The sequence below is a fragment of the Dipodomys ordii genome, unplaced genomic scaffold (assembly GCF_000151885.1).
Source record: "Dipodomys ordii isolate 6190 unplaced genomic scaffold, Dord_2.0 Scaffold76, whole genome shotgun sequence".
Classification (NCBI taxonomy): domain Eukaryota; kingdom Metazoa; phylum Chordata; class Mammalia; order Rodentia; family Heteromyidae; genus Dipodomys; species Dipodomys ordii.
Window position 1 is genome coordinate 4,955,152 of NW_012267292.1, and position 17,794 is coordinate 4,972,945.

Consider the following 17,794-nt stretch of genomic DNA (forward strand, 5'->3'; position numbering starts at 1 on the left):
GCTAAATCCTATATATCGCCCTGTACCAGAACTAATTCCAAGTGGATCAAAGACCTCAATGTAAAGCCAAATACCATGAAAATATTACAGGAAGGGATAGGGGAAACACTAGAGCTCCTAGGCATGGGTTGAAACTTCCTAAGATCCAGAATCACAATAAATCAAAGAGACTGGATAAATGGGGTTGTGTCAAACTGAAGAGTTCTGCATAGCAAAGGACATAGTTAGCATGATAAATAGACAGCCCACAGAATGGGAAAAATTTTTTACCAGCTATGCATCAGACAAGGGTCTCATATCTAAAATAAACTTAGAATTCAAAAAATTAACCACCCAAAAACAAATCCTCAGGAAACAACCCAATTAATAAATGAGCTAAAGACTGAGAGACTTCTCAGAAGAAGTAAGAATGGCCAATAGACACATGAAGAAATGTTCAACATCTTTGGATAGAAAATAAATGTAAATCAAAATAACATTGAGATTTTACCTCTCCCCAGTCAAAATGGCCATTATCAAGAGAACTAACAATAACAGATGCTAGCAGGTATGTGACTAAAAGGGAATGCTACTCCACTGTTGGTGGGAATGTAAAGTTGTTCAACCACTCTGAAAAGCAGTATGGAGGTTCTTCAAAAGACTAAAACATAGAGCTTCTCTATGACCCAGCAATTCCCCTTCTGGGCATTTATCCACAAATAATGCCACACTAAAGCTACCAGCACAACCATGTTTATTACAGTACTGTTTACTATAACCGAGCTATGTGATCAACCCATATGTTTCTCAGTGGAACAAATGGGTGAGAAAGAATGATACTGCACCATTCATAAGGAAATGTAAAGACTTATATTAAGTGAAGTAAGCCAAATCCAAAGAAACATAGGTTGCATTGTTTCCCTCATTTGTAGCAATTAGAAGGTCCCTAAAAACCTACAAGTAGATACAATGGATGGTAAAAAACAAAAAAAAACTACACTTGGACATGATAAATTTAATAGAACTCTAAATGTTCACACAGTGAGACCAAAGGAGGATATTCTTAGGGGAGGATCACAAAGGCTCAATAGCTATGTGCATATGATCATATAAAATAATGTTTTTTGAAATGGACTCCACGAAAGGGAAACAAGAAGGCTTTTTTGGTTATTTTTCTTTTTTCTTTTTCCGCCTTTGTCGCTGTTTTGATTTCTGTACCTTTTGCCTTGTATGTATGTTTATCTCTTTTAGGGAGGTTGGCAGGCATAAAAATGGTGGGACAAATGGTGAACAAATGCAGTAGTGATATTAGACACTATGTTGAAAATAAATTATATAACTTGTGTGGGAGCGGGGTAAGGAGGGAAAAACCTGTGAGAAAACAAGGGAAGAGGTGACACTGTTCAAAAAGAAATGTACACATCACCTGACTTTTGTAACTGTAACCACTCTGTACATCACTTTTACAATATACACAAATAAATAAATAAATGAATAAATAAATAAAACAAAAAACATTTTACAAAGTGCCAGGGGAATAGCTCAGTGGTAAATGCTTCATGCTTACCTAGCAAGCTGTGAATTCAATCCCCAGCACAACAAAAATAACTAAAAATATATCCCATGTCCTGATCCCTTCTCTACTCTTGCCATAAATAAAGTCAGGCTATGATTATCTGTAAAACCCTCTTGATTAGCTTTGTCTCTAGTCTTATACCCTCCAATCTATCCTTAATGTGCTGTGTGAAGATCTTTCCAAGTTTGGCTGTTCTGAGTCCATCTTTTTGTTAGGCACTGGATTCCTGATTCTCTCAAGGAGACTCGTTTATTCTCATTCCCCTTCTTCTCTTTTCCCACCTGAGTCAACTCTTCATAGTTTTCTGAACCAGCTATGCTTCCAAATGTTCATCTCCTAGGTTCTCTTCTTGGGGAAGGCAGAGAAGGCCCTGGGAGGTGGCTATTGAGTTGGGACTTGCAGGATGAGCAGAGATGTGCCCTGTGGTACCTATGCAAGGGCTACCCAAGGTGCTTGATATCAAAGAGTTTGTATTATATGGTGGAGGCAGTTGATATACAACTATAGTACTTTGTGATATGATATATGAGAAGTATTTACAAATGGGAATAGAAAGGCAGCAAAGATCCTTGACTCTGATCAAATCTTTTCAACTCAATTATATGTCTTAGTCTATTCATATTGCTTTATGTCTTAGTCTATCCATGCTGCTTTAACAAAATATCTCCAGGTAGAAATAAATGAATAACATACATTTGTTTTAGTTACAGTTCTGAAGTCTAGGAAATCCAGGACCAAAGTGCTGGCAGATTTCATGTGTGATAAGGACCTTCAGAAGGCCTGATTTCCAGCATAGACAGCTACATTGAACAAGAGTGCTCTCTGGAGAATACTCATCCCCTTTAATGAGGGCTTCATTATTATGACTTAGTCAATGTCCTTCCAAATCACTTCCAATTACTACTGGACTAGAGATTATGTTCCAATATATACCCTTTGGGGAATCACATTCAGGTCAAAACACTGAGTTATCTGCATTTACAAAGTATTTAACTGGGAAAACCTTTCCAAAACATTCGACATATAAATGTTGCAAAGTGAGTCCAATTGATTTTGAAACAGTTTATGCATCAGGAACAATGAAATGTATCAGGATGTTGGGGAGCCAACCTGAAGATAGGATGGTCTTTATAAATAAATCTCCTGAGATCTTCTCTCTCTCCTCTCTCTCCCTCTCTCTCTCCCTCTCTCCCTCCCTTTTTCTCTCTCTCTCTCTCTCTCCACCCACACCCACACCCACCCACCTACCCACATACACACACACACACACACACACACACACACACACACACACAAAGCCAGTACTGAGGTCAGAACTCAAGGCTTGGACCTTGCTCTGCTTCCTTATTGGGCTGGTGCTCCTGCCATGCCCTCAGCCTGGCTTTTTACTGAGTATTTTTACTGGGTATTTTGAAGATGGAATCTCCTAGACTTTTCTGCCTAGGCTGACTTTCAACCACAATCCTAAGGATCTCAGCTTCCATAATAGGTAGGATTGCAGGTGTGAGCCACAGATGCTGGTTCCTACCTCTTCATGTTCTCTTAAGTAATCTTTAGTTCCTGTGTATGTCCTTCATTTCAGTCAGTATTATATAGCTGCCAAGCTAGGCAACCTGAAAGTCATCCTAGATTCTTAATTCAATCTATAAACTTTTCAATTTCATTTCCTAAATATAATCTAATTATATTTATTTCTGCTTTGCCACAACCCAGTCCGTCTCAAGAGTGGTTGACCTACTGGCTGACCCAGTGGTCAGTGAGGTAGAGACTCTATGGGATGCTTTCTCCTGTGATTTGGAAATGATGGGAAAATCTATTACCAAATATTTTGAGTATTCCCCCAGTCTGTCGGCCCCAGACATCACTCCTCTGAATATACTCCAAAACGATAGACAGAAGAATTTAATACAGGTAATGCTTTTCCTTCCATTTACACTATCATAAATTACAAAGTATTGTTCACTTCACAAAATAAAACTGTTTCCAGATAATCTTTGACAGTATCAAGAAGTACGTAAACTACAACAAAACAAAACTGTACAGTTGGGAGGAGCACTGAGAAGAGGACCAGGGAGAACCAATTTGAGATCCAGACGCAGCACAGGCCAATGGCAGGGCCGAGGAGGGGCATCTTCCCAGGAAACAACTCACTTTGGTCCTCTTTTTATTCCATCTGACACACAGCAATTCTCTTCTATCCACTCCAAAGCAAGACGGGTAATTACATGAATCATTTCAGACAATCATTTCAGACACTGCAGTTGAATTTTAAAAAGAAATAGGAGGTTTACAATTTTCAATGTTTTAAATAGTTCACTTATGTTACAAAATATAGAAATCTTGGTGTGAAAGGCTCATGCTAAGATAAATATAACCAACAGGATGAAACTATAGTAATAAATCATATTTAATTATTATTTCCCATACAGAGAGATTTTTTATTAAGGAGGAACACATATTTGGTAAAAATCAACATTATTCATTCTTACTTTAAAAAATAGGTTTGTTTCTAAAATGAAAACAAACAAAAAATCCACAATTATTCTGCAGGTTCATTGCATTGATACAGAAACATGACAAGAGGAAACAAGAATCCCATGTGCCATTACTATAACTCACAGGTCCTGGCTGGGAAGAAAAGAGAAAGAGGAAAAGTGCTATCAAAAAAATAAACATGGCCCAGATACATCCAGTGTTCTCTAATCATTTCAAGATGACCACATTCTGCATGTTCTAGGTGACTCACTCATCATAGGGGAAAGCTGTGAATAATTCTATGATATCCTTTGGGAATTCTCAACACATTTATCAAAAGAAAATTTGTATCAGGCCATTCTCTAATTGCTATGAATGTATACTATACAATAGCAGAATGCAAGTGCTTAAGAGCAAAAGCTGTCCAAAAAGCTAGTACATATGTGGGAAGTAAAAATCTCATGGAAAATCACTGGTAAGGATGAGAGGTATGTTCAAGATACTACTGCATTTGTGGTCAGCATTTTCTGGGCATCACAGCAAGAATGCAGGACAAAGAATGCAGGGTATAATCAATCAATGCACTGCATTGAATTCTATTTGCTCAAATAAAATAACATTCTTGCAGCCAACATAAAAATACATTTTACAATATAGGTTTCATTTAACATTTAACATATAGAATTGTCTTCTTTGTGTAAGCGAAAAATGTCTAACAGTATCAAGTACCTTTCTGAATTAAGTTCCCTTTCGTTACTGATAAGACTGAAGCTTAATGGTCTACATTGTTTAATAAGTTAAAGAAAGATTTATTAATCACTCTTCCAGCAAAACAGACATACATACGAGGCACAGCAAAAGACCCAAGGCCAGGGATTTTCCCACCCTAACCCTTGTTCTCACATAGGGGGGGGGGGGGGGGGTATGACTGAGACCTGGCTCCCAACTCTGCAATCCACTGTGGTCCAGGAAATTCTGTCACTTGTTTAAAAAGCAAGTGTAAGAAACATTTTTATTTCTTTTGCTCTATCAGCTTGGAGAGGGCGAGGGCCTTTCCATGATAGATTAGAACAAAACATCTTCATTTTCTATTAAAATCTGCACGATAAGCTTCTGGTACCGCATGTCATGGAGCGTGGTGAGGGTGCTGTCCTCGGGAGGCCTCATCAGCGTGGGCCCAAACACTATCCCCAGATTTTCTGCATTCATGAAATTGTCCTTTTCATTCATAGTCACCCTGCAAAACAAACATGGGCACTGACACATGATGTAGACTTGTAGCTGGATTCACATGCTGACTCTGTATTTAAGTCTGAAAAGCAAATTGAGAAGCACAACCACAGAAAGTGTGTGTGTAAGGGTGGGTGTTTGTGTGGCAGTCCTAAGGTTTGCACTGAGAGCCGGGACTCTGTCCCTGAGTTTTTTGTTTTTGCAGGTTTTTTTTTTTTTTTTGCAGAAGCTAGCACCATACCACTGAGTCACAGCTTACTTTTCTGGCTGTGTCTTCTTTTTTATTTCTGTGGTGACTAATTGGTGATAAATTCAGGGACTTTCCTGCTCAGGCTGGCTTTGAACTGTGACCCTCAGATCTTAACCTCCTACGTAGCTAGTATTATAGGTGAGAGCCACTGGGTCCTGGCTAGAAAGTTTTTTTTTTTAACCATGTATCAAAGCAGTTTATGAATAAAACAAGTCTTGATCAATGTCACCCCTTTCAACATTCTCACCCAACCTACCGCTTCTGTCACTTTTCTTAATTTTGTAGGGTCTACATTGAATTCTTCACTGTATTCTCCTTTCTCTTTCCTCTTCATTTGTCTACCCATCTCCTCTTGACCTCACCCCACCCCTTTCAAGTGCCCATTTCTTGGTGTTTATTTTGTGGAGGTTTGACTTTGTCTTTCTAAGGAATTACACTAAGTTCTGCTTTGAATCTAACATATTTCGGTTACTACATTTCATTATATACTTGCATACCACCCAAAGTATTTACTTCTATGTTTATAAACTAATTCTGGCTTCTAATATGGCAAAACATACATCCTTTGTCCCTGCACCTGACATTTCACTTAGTATAATTTCTCCAGGTTCTTCCATTTCTTTGCAAACAGTATGATTATTTTTGAAAATGCAATTTTCAGATTTGTTTCTTCTTTTAAGTTATTAACATTGACTTCACCTACTGGGTGAAGTGGAGCTAAATGTGGAAATAAACGTGGTGAAGTGGAAATAAAAGTGGAGCTACTAGTTAAGGAAATTGGTTTGGAAGGGCAAAACATGATTAGCTGGCCTATGGTAACTTCATGAGTTTTCTATGGCTGTCTGGTTTTCTTTTCTACATTCTATTGGCTATAACACTGAAGAGGGCAGCTGAGAGGAGGCTTCCTTGTGATGGCAGGGCTAGTGCCAGAAGAGAAAGGTAGCTTTTAGAATGGGCTATCGCGAGTTTGGGAAGAGCCAGCCCATTATCATTGGAAGGAAGACACATTTTTATGAGTTACATGTCAGAATCTATGATCATCCTAGATCTAAGAAACAATCTTACAAGCCAGGAAGACAGAAAGCTAGGTACCTAGTGTTGGTTTTCATTTATTTTGAAGACATTTCTTACGAGTGTTCATAAAGCACAGATATGGCCACCCAGATGTTCAAAGGTCAAATTATTCAAAGGGCAATTTATGAATCACATCAAGAATGTACAGTGGAACAAAATGCAAGGTTTAAGGAGAAGTGTCTAAAGCTAGAAGCTCCAATGTTCCATAGCATCCAAAATGTCTCGCACACTTGGACAAAGATGGTATAGTGTGTGGTAGGTACTTTCCAAGTTGGCCTTCAATAATCCTTACCTGAGAATATGAGCAGTAAGGATTGTTACTTACTTCTAACAAATACAATAACAACAAAGGCAATAGGATGTTATGGGTTTAGGCTCCAAAAGGTATCTTTCATTTTGGGTGCTCTTGTGTGCTAGGAGGGAAGCTGTCTATCAAGGGTCCCACATGGCAAGGAACTGCAGGTTGCTTCTAGCAAATAAGTCAATGAGGAAGTGAGCTGGTCAGCACAGCAGTCTTTGAAAAACTGTATCTGCTAGCTACCTGGCAGAAAGCCTGAAATTTCATTATAGACCTTGAGTCTATAATGTTTCTAGCTAATCCACATAGATGATAGTACATTTTTCTTATTTTAAAGTTTTAGGGCAATTTGTTGCTTGGAGACAAAAACATAAAATAAAACCTCATGTATAAAGAACAATAGAGATTATGGTGGGACTATGCTCTCCCTAAAGGCAGCTGGGCCCAGAAGACTGGGCTTGGGGTACACAGTAGGAGGGCCATGGCTTAGGTAAGAGAAAAATGGTAGTATGGAAGCATTGTGAACAGAAATGATAGTTAAAACTGAATATGGACTCTTTTTCGTCAGTTGTGGGATTTGAACTCAAGGCTTGGCATTTTTGCTCAAGGCCAGCACTCTACCACTTAGAGCCACTGTGTCACTTCTGGTTTTCTGGTGGTTAATTAGATATAAGAGTCTCACAGACTTTCCTGCCTGGGCTGACTTTGAACTGTGATCCTCAGATCTCAGCCTCCTGAGTAGCTAGGATTACAAGCATGAGACACCAGTGCCTGGCTGAGTGTAGACTCTTGACTAACTTCTCTGGTTCTCAATCTTAGATTTATCTGTCTGAATTACCCATTCCCGTTCCTAAATATCAGTCATCTCAGGGGGTAATCCCATGCCTCTAACAGTAGCTATCTCTTAGGGATAGTAATTGGGAATTGCATGGAGCAGATATGGCCCAGACTTTGGATTCCAGAAGCTAAGACTAGAGCTGGGAAGGGCAGTACAGTTCACTTTAAATTAATTTTTATTTGGTGGTTGGGGGGGGGCAGTGCTACTGGGTTTGAGTTCAGAACCTCCAACTTTGTAGGCAGGTGCTCTATGACTTGAGCCATGCCCCTTTCCCTTACCATACTTTTAAAAAAGTGTCTATCCCCTCTTGAAAAAGGGAGGAATGTGTCAACTTTTGCTAATGCATTCCGGCCCCACAGGTCAGTCGGTGAGGGAGATGTTGGCTTACTTCTTGAGGTGGATCATTAGGTATCGCAGGGTCTCATAGTGGGCAGGAGGCAGCAGCAGCAACACTTCGTGAACTGCTTCCAGCCTCTCATCAGCATTGGAGATTTCTGTAGCAAGCACGGTGAACACATGTTAGTGACAACTGTGACATTCAAGTTTTCAGGTTTTCAGAACATAAAAAGAGGCCTGTTTTGTTTGTCTTAGACATAAAGCAGAAGAGTTTAAAATTCATACAGTTTCAGGTACTATTTCCCCTGATCCTGTATCCTGCCTCCTTCCAGAAAGACATTTAGCTTAGTATTATTACCACATGCTGACTCAATGTCTGTGATGTAGGTGGCTGAAGGCTGGATGATTCTTCATCCTGCAGGAATTGGTACAGGTGCAGAGTGTGCCTGATCCTTCTTTGTTTTTTTAAACAATTGTATTTTATTATCCCTAAGGAGTTGTTTCAATTCAACCTGTCAGTTTATGAGTACAATGCACCTCGATCTGTGTCACCCTTTTATTATTCTCCCCCACCTCTCCAACCCCACCCATCCTTTCAATTTTCCTATTTCCATTTTCACAGACAGGACTGAAAAGCATGACTACATTAGCCCACCCTTTTCTCCATTCATCTCTGTCTGGTTGACATTCTCCTGCCCCCAAGAAAATATATTCCAGTTTCCTGGCATTCATTTTGTTCAACTGTTCATTCATTCATTTTGTTCACCTGTGAGTTGGTTGTGTTAGTTGTCCTTCTGAACACTGGATTTGCTGAAATCTCATTATCTCACTCTAATTTCAACTATACTACCTGTGGTACCCTTGAAGCTGTCTTTATTTAATGTGTTTTAGTTTGTTTGTGCAATGCAAGCACATTGCTACATGGAAAAGGTAACTATGCCTATATTAAAGGTACTTTTCACCAGTGGTGGTGGAGTTAACTTTACCCAGGTGAGAAACAGATACATTAACACAGGAGGACATGTGCACGGATTTTGAATTTCCTTTTAATCTCCACTTTTTCTTTTTTTTTTTTTGCTGGTTGTAGGGCCTGAACTCTGGGCCTGGGTTCTGTCCCTCAGCTCTTCAGTTCAAGGCTAGCGCTCTACCACTTGAGCCACACAGCCAATTCCAGCCTTTTCTGCTTATATAAGAAATCAAACCCAGGGCCTCATGCATGCAAGGCAAGCACTCTACCACTGAGCCACCTTCCCAGCCCCCGGATTTTGAATTTCTGATATTGGAACATGAATAAAACCCATCCTCCTGAGTGAAAAGCACCTAGCAACTAGAATCTTCCTAGGGCCATCAGAACCCAAGGAAAATTTTTTTTTTAACTACTGACTTATTGCTACGGAAACATTCATGCTTTCTCCGTAAATAGCATAATATCCCTACTGCACTGGTTCTTTTATACAAGGGTGATGGGAAGGGACAGAGCAGTCTGGGCCCCAGCTTCTACTTGAAGAGTTGGCTTTGTATAAGTTCAGCTCATCTGGTAACCTTGGCCCAATTTACTATTGATTACACAGGTGTACCCTCACTTGGCAAAACAATCACTCATTCAATCATTAAAACAGTTCCGAGTTTAAATTTTCTTGATCAAAAGCATTATATGGAAAATGTTGGGTAGTAGTAGTTCTCTGTACTTACTTGCTGCTTCTATAAATTTGGAATAGGTATCGTATGTGATGACAGGGATGGGTAAGTCTCTGAAATACAGTTTCAGGGCTCCAGTGATGATGTTGATGTCTGGATAAATACTGGCAGATATATCTGCCTTTTCACCATCTGAAACATAGTTTATGATCCAGGTTCTAATTAAGATTGTATTTCACCAAGTTAGAGCATGCACAGCAAGAAAATAGATATCCAATAGTGAATGTTCCCTGACAAGTCTTAGCTAAATCTTTTTTGGCTTCTAATAACATTGAGGCACAGGAGGTAACAGAAAGGAGTCTGATAAGAGAGGGGTAGGATTGGAGGTAAAGACAACAGGGTAATGAAATTTAACACAGTTTTTTTTGGGGGGTGGAGGGGAGGTCCAAGACCTTAGCAATTTGATAAAAAGAAGTTTCACGCATAATTCGTATTACAGATTCAAACAATGACCATGGAATAAAAAGGAATCAAGAAGTTCTACTGAATCTATTAGTATTATCTGGCCTCAAAGACATACACAAAATAATTGTGAATGCCTTCAGTTTCTTTTGACTCTTCCAGATTTCCTGAAGTGTCTTTGAACTTGACTTTCCCCTCATGGCTCCTGGGAATTTAATCTAGGAGGCTTTGACTTTGCCTCATATATAAGTAAGACTGTATGTCTTGGCACTTTATTTTATAAACATTCTTAAGATATCTTCTGACTTTTTATTTTACCATTAGTAAATGCTACTCTATTTTAACTATCAAGGAGTATATGAGATTTTTCAAAAAAAACACTTCAATCAAATGGGGACTGTCAACAACTTTTATATGGAGAATTAAAAGGATAAATGTCTCAACAGTTCATTTATTTATTTTTATTGCACTGCAGTCTGAACTCAGCAACTTGGACTATTACTTGAGGCACACCTCCTGCCCCTACATTTGGTTTTGAAGCTAAAAACAATGCTGTGAATGTGCAGAAAACAGTAAGAGCAAAGCAGGTAAGAAATACCAGCCCAGTTACTTAGATACTTAGTAAAAAAAAGTTATTAAAACTTTACGTATGCCTATGCTTTCATGGTTTAACTATGGTGCCTCAAAAACAAAGAGACACTACCTTTACATAGGACTGGAAAGAGGGAAAGTAAGACACACAGCAATGATTACTGGGTGAAAAGAGGGTATGCTGCCACACACAAAAAACGTGTTGGAAAAGGAAATGGAGTTCAGGCCATCTTGTGGTGGTCAGGGAGACTTCAGGAAAGATAAAGGACGTCTGACTAAAAGGTGTTTTCCAGACAAAGATGTGTATACGTTGCAGATGGACAATGTAGGACACAACTCTTCCTTAGGACAGTCATGAAGGTGCATTTCAGGACTGTTGAAGTATAACAGGAATGAGGAGCCAGATGAGCCTGAACTAACAGGGAAAGCCACGTCATCAGAGACTGCATCCCATGCACTAGGTTATTGGTTCCTTCCCTGGACTGGTTGCATTAGAATGTCTTGGCAAATTCATTAGAAACTCATATTCTTGGGCTCCTTCACCTTTCTGAGTGAGTCCTCAGGTTTGGGCCCTGACAATCCATATTTTATTAGGTTCTTTGGGTTGGTTTATAGTTGACCTAAGAGATTCTAGACACTGGAGAATGGGTGTCACAGTGACAAAGAACACAGGAATTACTTCCTTAACTCCACTGGTTTAGTGCTAGAGACCTTCCCATCCCCAGGCTCCTTTCTTTGGAGCTTGAGAGAAGGTGCTCAGGATGGGATTCTGAAATGAGGATACAGAATGCACTGTGGGCTGGTTACTCATTCTACTCATCTACTAGTGTGTGTGTGTGTGTGTACACATTCACACATGCCTGTCCTGAAGCTTGAGCACACGGCCTTATGTTCCTGTTCAGCTTTTTTGCTCAAGGCTGGTGCTCTACCACTTGATTTACACCTCTGCTTCCAGATGTTTACTGGTTAGTTGGAGATAAAAGTCTTACAGATTTTTTTTTTGGCCAGGACAGGCTTCAAATTGCAATTCCTAAATATTAGCTTCCTGATTTGTGAGGAGTACAGGTGTGAGCCACCAGTACCTGGCTTTATGAGTCTCTTTAAATTTTTTTAAATTATATTGTAAAGATGCTGTACAGAGGGGTTACAGTTACACGAGTAAGGTAATGACATGAGTAAGGTAATGGACATTTCTTGTCAGTATTATTACCCCTCCTTTGTTGTTCTCCTTTTATCCATTCCCTCCTCCCCTTTAGTCTTTCAAGCTAACTTTTTTACGGGGTCATTTGATCCTGACTTTTAAGGAAAAAAAAAAAAAAGCTTTCCCCAGAGAGGCATAAAGATTTTTAAAGCATCATTCCTCAGCTTCCTGAAGAACAATATGCAGTGGTTCTGAAGACCCTTTTCTACTATGAATAGACTCTGGCTCCAGGAGAGAGGGCTCCTGGGACAAGTCAAATGGCACTCAATGCTTACCTCTATCGAATGCCATTTTGACATCTTCGATGTGTTCTGTGAACCCAGAGACTCGGTAAAGCCCTTCTGACTTTAATCCTGTGGGGTGAGAGGTGGGAGAGAGGAGAAGAGATTTTTAACTTCAGTTTCCTGAAACATCTAAAAATAAGGATTCTAATTTCATATTTACACTGTGTGCTATCAGGAAATGAGAAAATATAGTTAGTGGTCTTGTAAATCATGTCCCATTAACGTCAGAGATGGGACTTGCCGGTCCCTGTTTCCACAGAAGTCTGTCTTCATTTGCTTGTTTATGAGTGGACATCTTAATGGAGATCAGGTCTTCTTCCTGCCTGGCTTTGCAAAGTGAACTGGTGTTTCAGATTCTCAATAACCGCAGTTCGCATCTTCCGCTGGACAGCTATTTTACTGCTGTGGACAGGAACCTGGCTTTCTCCCTGTATCTTTTTAATCTATATGTGGGATTCTATGCACTACTTCTACATGTGTGTGATACACCCTATTCTGATTTCATTGGAGAAATGTATATTTCCCAGCTTTATGTTTAATCATAAATAAGACAACATGATAAATAACATTGTTATATCTTCAGATAGCTGATCATAAAAAAACCATGTGGGAAAATAAAATTGTATTTGTTGATTCTGGAAACTTGGTTGCTGTATACTTAGGCTAGGAAAAAAAGACTTGGCTTCTTGAGCTTATTGCTTTGTTAACTTATGTGCTAAAATTATTCTTGTTCCTTAATAAACTGTGGGCAATATATAAGATTAAAACAGCAGAAGGAATAGAGGATCAGGTTTCAAATCTTGAATGTCAAAATCTAGGTGTCGTCAAAATTACAGCTACAGAAAAAAATAAGCAAATACCTTTTATGGAATAATTTGTTGCACTCTTGTTAATTAACACATTTGTATTTTTTACTTTAGCAAACAGTTATCAAGCCTGCCCTAACAAATATGTATTATCTGTTATTTATGTGGGTTTCCATTAGTTTGCATCAGAGACGACAAACACATGGTGCAAACACCATCATCTGTTCTCTCTTGTGACTACAGCCAATATTCTTAGTTGACCTCAGATCTCTTGCCTTAATATCAGCTGACCAGATTGCCACTGATCAACTAGAGGTGGCCCACAAGATGAAACCTGGGTACCATTGTATTCCTGATGGCAGTGTATACAAGCTCATCTTAGTATGGTTGTGACATGAACTTCACTGAAGTGACCTCATAATAGTCTACAAAGAAGTAGCCCCTGTTTGTTGGGAGGAGAGACCATTTAGGAAGCTCTTAAGAAGCTAATCCCTGAAGAAAATAATGAGGGTTGGGTTAGAATTCATAGAGTAATAGGGAATGCCAGCTGATTTTCTGATGCTTATGCTCTCATTTTTGTCTTAAATGGAAACTTTTTTTCCCCCAACAGATTGATTGCCATAGCCATTAAATTCTGGAGAGTGAAAAATTGACAGAAGCAAAAATATATACTTTAGGGGTGTGGAACTGAAGGGAAAGAATCTCTTTCCCCTTCCCATTGGTTGGACTGCAGATGAGATGGAGTTAACAAAGTTGGATCACACAGATGAAGATAGTGCTCAAGTATAACAGGAAATTGCAGGGCCTGGATTCCTGCCATCACGGAACTGTCAGCTAGCCCTGGACTGTTTCCAGTGCTGAGATGGTTTCTGGAGAGATAAGTTTTGGTTTCCACTTTGCTGAAGACACCATAGTTTGGCATTTTTATGGCAACATTAAAACCCATATAAGTAAACGAGTCTGCTAACAGGTTTGAAGGTAGAATTAGGTGAGTTGGCCATTCTAAGAGATGTTGCAAGAACACAGATCAAGTCCCATATGTTGGCAACTGTAATAGATCATTTGTGTGTAAACCCATTTTAATGCTACCATTATCTTATGAGGTACAACTGAGTACACTCACTTTATAAATAAAGGAAGAATCCATTCAGACAAAATAAGCAACTTCCTTAAGGTTACATTTACATTGGTGGCCACACAGTTGGAAACATATCAGGTGAGATTTGTTCCAGTGGATCACTGGGTTCCACATACTTGCTCAGGCCTCTGTAGCTCTAATCTCCCACTGAGACTTTGCTGAAATAAATGCCTAATTTGTGCTATTCTATCCATTGTAATAGGCATGCTTAGTACTGTGCTCCTAAATAATAGACCTAGTGGTAACTTTGGATTACTGAATTTTCTCAGATGAAGATCACCCATGGGATGATCCAAACTTCTCCATAAAAGTAATTTCAGTCTTTGACAACGATTTCTTCCAAATTCCAAAAAGTAGGACCCAGGTCAACTGTCCCTATTTTTCCCCCAGAGTCAGGGCAGCCCCCTCTCCTCTTAGCTACCCCAGCCTTTACACCAATGTCTTCTCTAGATCTCAGGGCATTTATTGCTGTGAGAGCCATAGCAGAGAAAAGGGAGGAGGCCTTTTTATGGCCTGTGACTACAGGAGCAAGTCATCAAGGAATAGAATAGCTATGACTTTCATATTCCAGTGGAGAGAATAATTTCCTATTCCTAAAATAAAGATAACAAATTACAACATTCTATTTTGTTTAGTTTTGGAATGAATGAAATAATTGGCCAATGATTAGACACTTATAGGATATGTTAAGCCAATGCATACTATGATGGACATCAATTATAGCAGGATATATTAAATAGTTAAAACATTACAAAGGTCTTATATATGGACTGGTTATCCAAGCTATATCCAGCAATTCAAGTTCTTCTAAGCTAATCACAGTATGAACACTGATACTGAATAGGAGCCAAAGAAAGCAAAAATAAAGAGAATTCCAGTGCAATTTGGAAAGTGTTTTTGTTTTCCTTGTTGCATTAATATTTTCTCTTCTTTTTTTCTTTTCTTTCCTTTCCTTTCTTCCTTCCTTCTCTCTCTCTTTCTTTCTTTCTCTCTTTCCTTTCTTTCTTTCTTTCTTTCTCTCTTTCCTTTCTTTCTTTCCTTTCTTTCTCTTTCTTTCTTTCTTCTTCCTTCCTTCCTTCCTTTCTTTCTTTCTTTCTTTCTTCCTTCCTTTCTTTCTTTCTTCTTTCTTTCTTTTCTTTGTTGTGGGGCTTGAACTCTGGGCCTGGGCTCTGTCCCTCAGCTCTTCAGCTCAAGGCTAGCACTCTACCACTTCAGCCATTGCACCACTTCTGGTTTTTTTGGTGGTTTATTGGAGATAAGAGTTTCATGGACTTTCCTGCCTGGGCTGGCTTTGAATGGTGATCTTCAGATCTCAGCCTCCTGAGTAGCTACAATTACAGGGGTGAGCCACCAGTGCCTGGATGCCTCAATATTCTCATTGCATAGATCTTTACAATTTTTTCATGTTTTCTTAGAAATAAACATGACCAATATTAGAAGTGGAGTTTTATCTGAAAGGTAATAGTATATGTAGACCCACCATTTTATTACTTAAGTTCTTTTTATTGTGTCAGTGTTTATTGTGTGAAGCTTGAACACAGGGATTGGGCTGTGTTCCTGAGACTTTTTGCTCAAGGCTAGTGCTCTACCACTTAAGTCACGGCTCCAATTCTGGCTTATGAGGCACCTAATTAGAGATGAGGATCTCACAGACTTTCTTGCCCAGACAGGCTTTGAACCACAATTTTCAAATCTCATCCTTCTGAGTAGCTAGAATGACAGGCATGAGCCCCTAGCTCCTGTCAATATAAGCACTTAGAAAAAGATTATACATTAAATAAATACATAAAAATTGTCATTATAAAGGTTATGTACAAAGGAGTTTTAGTTATATAGTCAGGTAAAGAGTGCATTTTTAGACAATGTCACCCCTTCTCTTGCTCTATCTCAGTGTTTACCTCCCAGTTCCCACTCACAAGTTGTATAGTTCAATTTCCACATAGTGTCTAGTGAGTACTGCTGCTGCATTCATTCATCCTTTTTCCCTCCACTTCTGTACTCCCTTTTCCCTCCCAAAGGCAGATAAATAAATAAACAAGACAAAAGGAAAAGAAAACAAAAATAGCAATGAAGGAAAAAAAAACCCTCTCAATATAAGCACTTTTAAAGATCCAATTCAAAACTCTTTTCCATCAGAAGTTGTTCTTAAATGTCCTTATATAAGAATAAGACATTTTCCTCTTAAACTCCATGGTGCTTTAATATGGTCACCTGCAATGTGCACTTGTCCTTCTAATTTCCCATGCCACATAAGAATTTCTTAAAGTTGTGAATGGTAGTTCCTTTCATTATAGGAAATAGAAACTGACACCAGCACGTGGACATAGGTTATTTTCCTGAATGTGTTTCTATGTGTGCAGGTCATTTTACCAACAAGAGTTGCAGAATGTGTCAGTTTCCTTTGATAACAGTAAAAAATAATGAGTAGAAAGTATACTACTATAGCAGTCTAGGAGAGAGCATTTTCCAAACCTCTTGCTTCAATTTCTCGGATACATATGTCAACCACCATGGGCCTCTGCGTGTTGTGGGCTTTTACGAGTGTGGTGAGGTCACAGCAATACACTTTCTTGATCCTCTTGAGATCAGGTTGGCAGTCGTTGGGAACATGCTTGGAACACTGCTTGTGTACATTCAACCCACAGTCTGTAAACAGAGAAGCCACATTAGCCTTGCCCAGCCCTTTGTCAAAGCCCAACACAAATTATATGTTGCCAAAAATAAAAACAGCAACACCCAACTGTTTGATGTCTTTTTCTGGAACACCCATTCCATGTAGAGGTAAGATTCTCCACTAAATGAATATGAGATTCACCTTGACTCACTAAGCTTACATAATTGTTGTGTGTTTTTTCCCCCTGCCAATCCTTTTTTGTTACTGGATCATGAGAATAGGACACCTTGTTGAGATAGTTTAGGACTTAACCAGGTTGTTTGCACGTTTTCCCCTTAAGCTTGGGTTCACAATGGGCTTTTGCATTAGCATTTGGTTTTTCTCAATAATCATGGTTTATAAAGGGCACTGCTGTATTCTTTTCTTTTTTTTATTGTGAAAATACTGTACAGAGGGGTTACAATTACATGGGCAAGACAATGAGTACATTTCTTACCAAGCATTGTAGCCTCCTCCTTTGTTTCCCCTTCCCATCCCTTCCCATCCTCTCTCCCCCACCCCCCTACCCAAAACTCCTCCCCCCCACACCAAAGTTGTAAAGTTCATTTTTGACGTAAAACAACTTGTGCGTCTCATTGTTGCAATGGGTCCACCTGTATCCCTATTTTAACGATTTGTTTTTCCCCTTCCCCTCCACAAATTATAACAACATCAAATACAGTGAAAGCAGGGGTTATACCGTGGGGGAGGGACATACAAAGCAACAAAGAAATAATCTTATAAATGTGTTAAAAACAATCACATGAAAGAAAAAAAACATTTGAATACATATCTTAGGGTTCATTTCCCTAATATCAACTTATCTGACCTTTTCTGCTTGACTCAGACATATACTAGTTATTGAAAATAAGGGAAACCATGGGACCTATGTTTCTTTGGGCCTGGCTTACTTCACTTCATATAATTTTTTCTAAGTCTTTCCATTTCCTAACAAATGGGACAAT

General features: G+C 39.1%; 1 protein-coding gene across 1 annotated transcript in view; it reads right to left on the reverse strand.

Moving 5' to 3' along the window:
- Window positions 1-3,478: 3,478 nt before the first annotated feature.
- The window catches only part of Chn2 (chimerin 2), a 330,737-nt gene continuing 316,421 nt past the window's right edge, over window positions 3,479-17,794 (reverse strand). The window contains exons 9-13 of the mRNA XM_013024396.1: window positions 16,649-16,822; window positions 12,224-12,301; window positions 9,749-9,886; window positions 8,109-8,214; window positions 3,479-5,267 (exon numbers count right to left, since the gene is read on the reverse strand). Coding sequence (XP_012879850.1) covers window positions 5,096-5,267; window positions 8,109-8,214; window positions 9,749-9,886; window positions 12,224-12,301; window positions 16,649-16,822 — 668 coding nt within the window. The 3' untranslated portion in view covers window positions 3,479-5,095. The remainder of the gene's footprint in view (window positions 5,268-8,108; window positions 8,215-9,748; window positions 9,887-12,223; window positions 12,302-16,648; window positions 16,823-17,794) is intronic.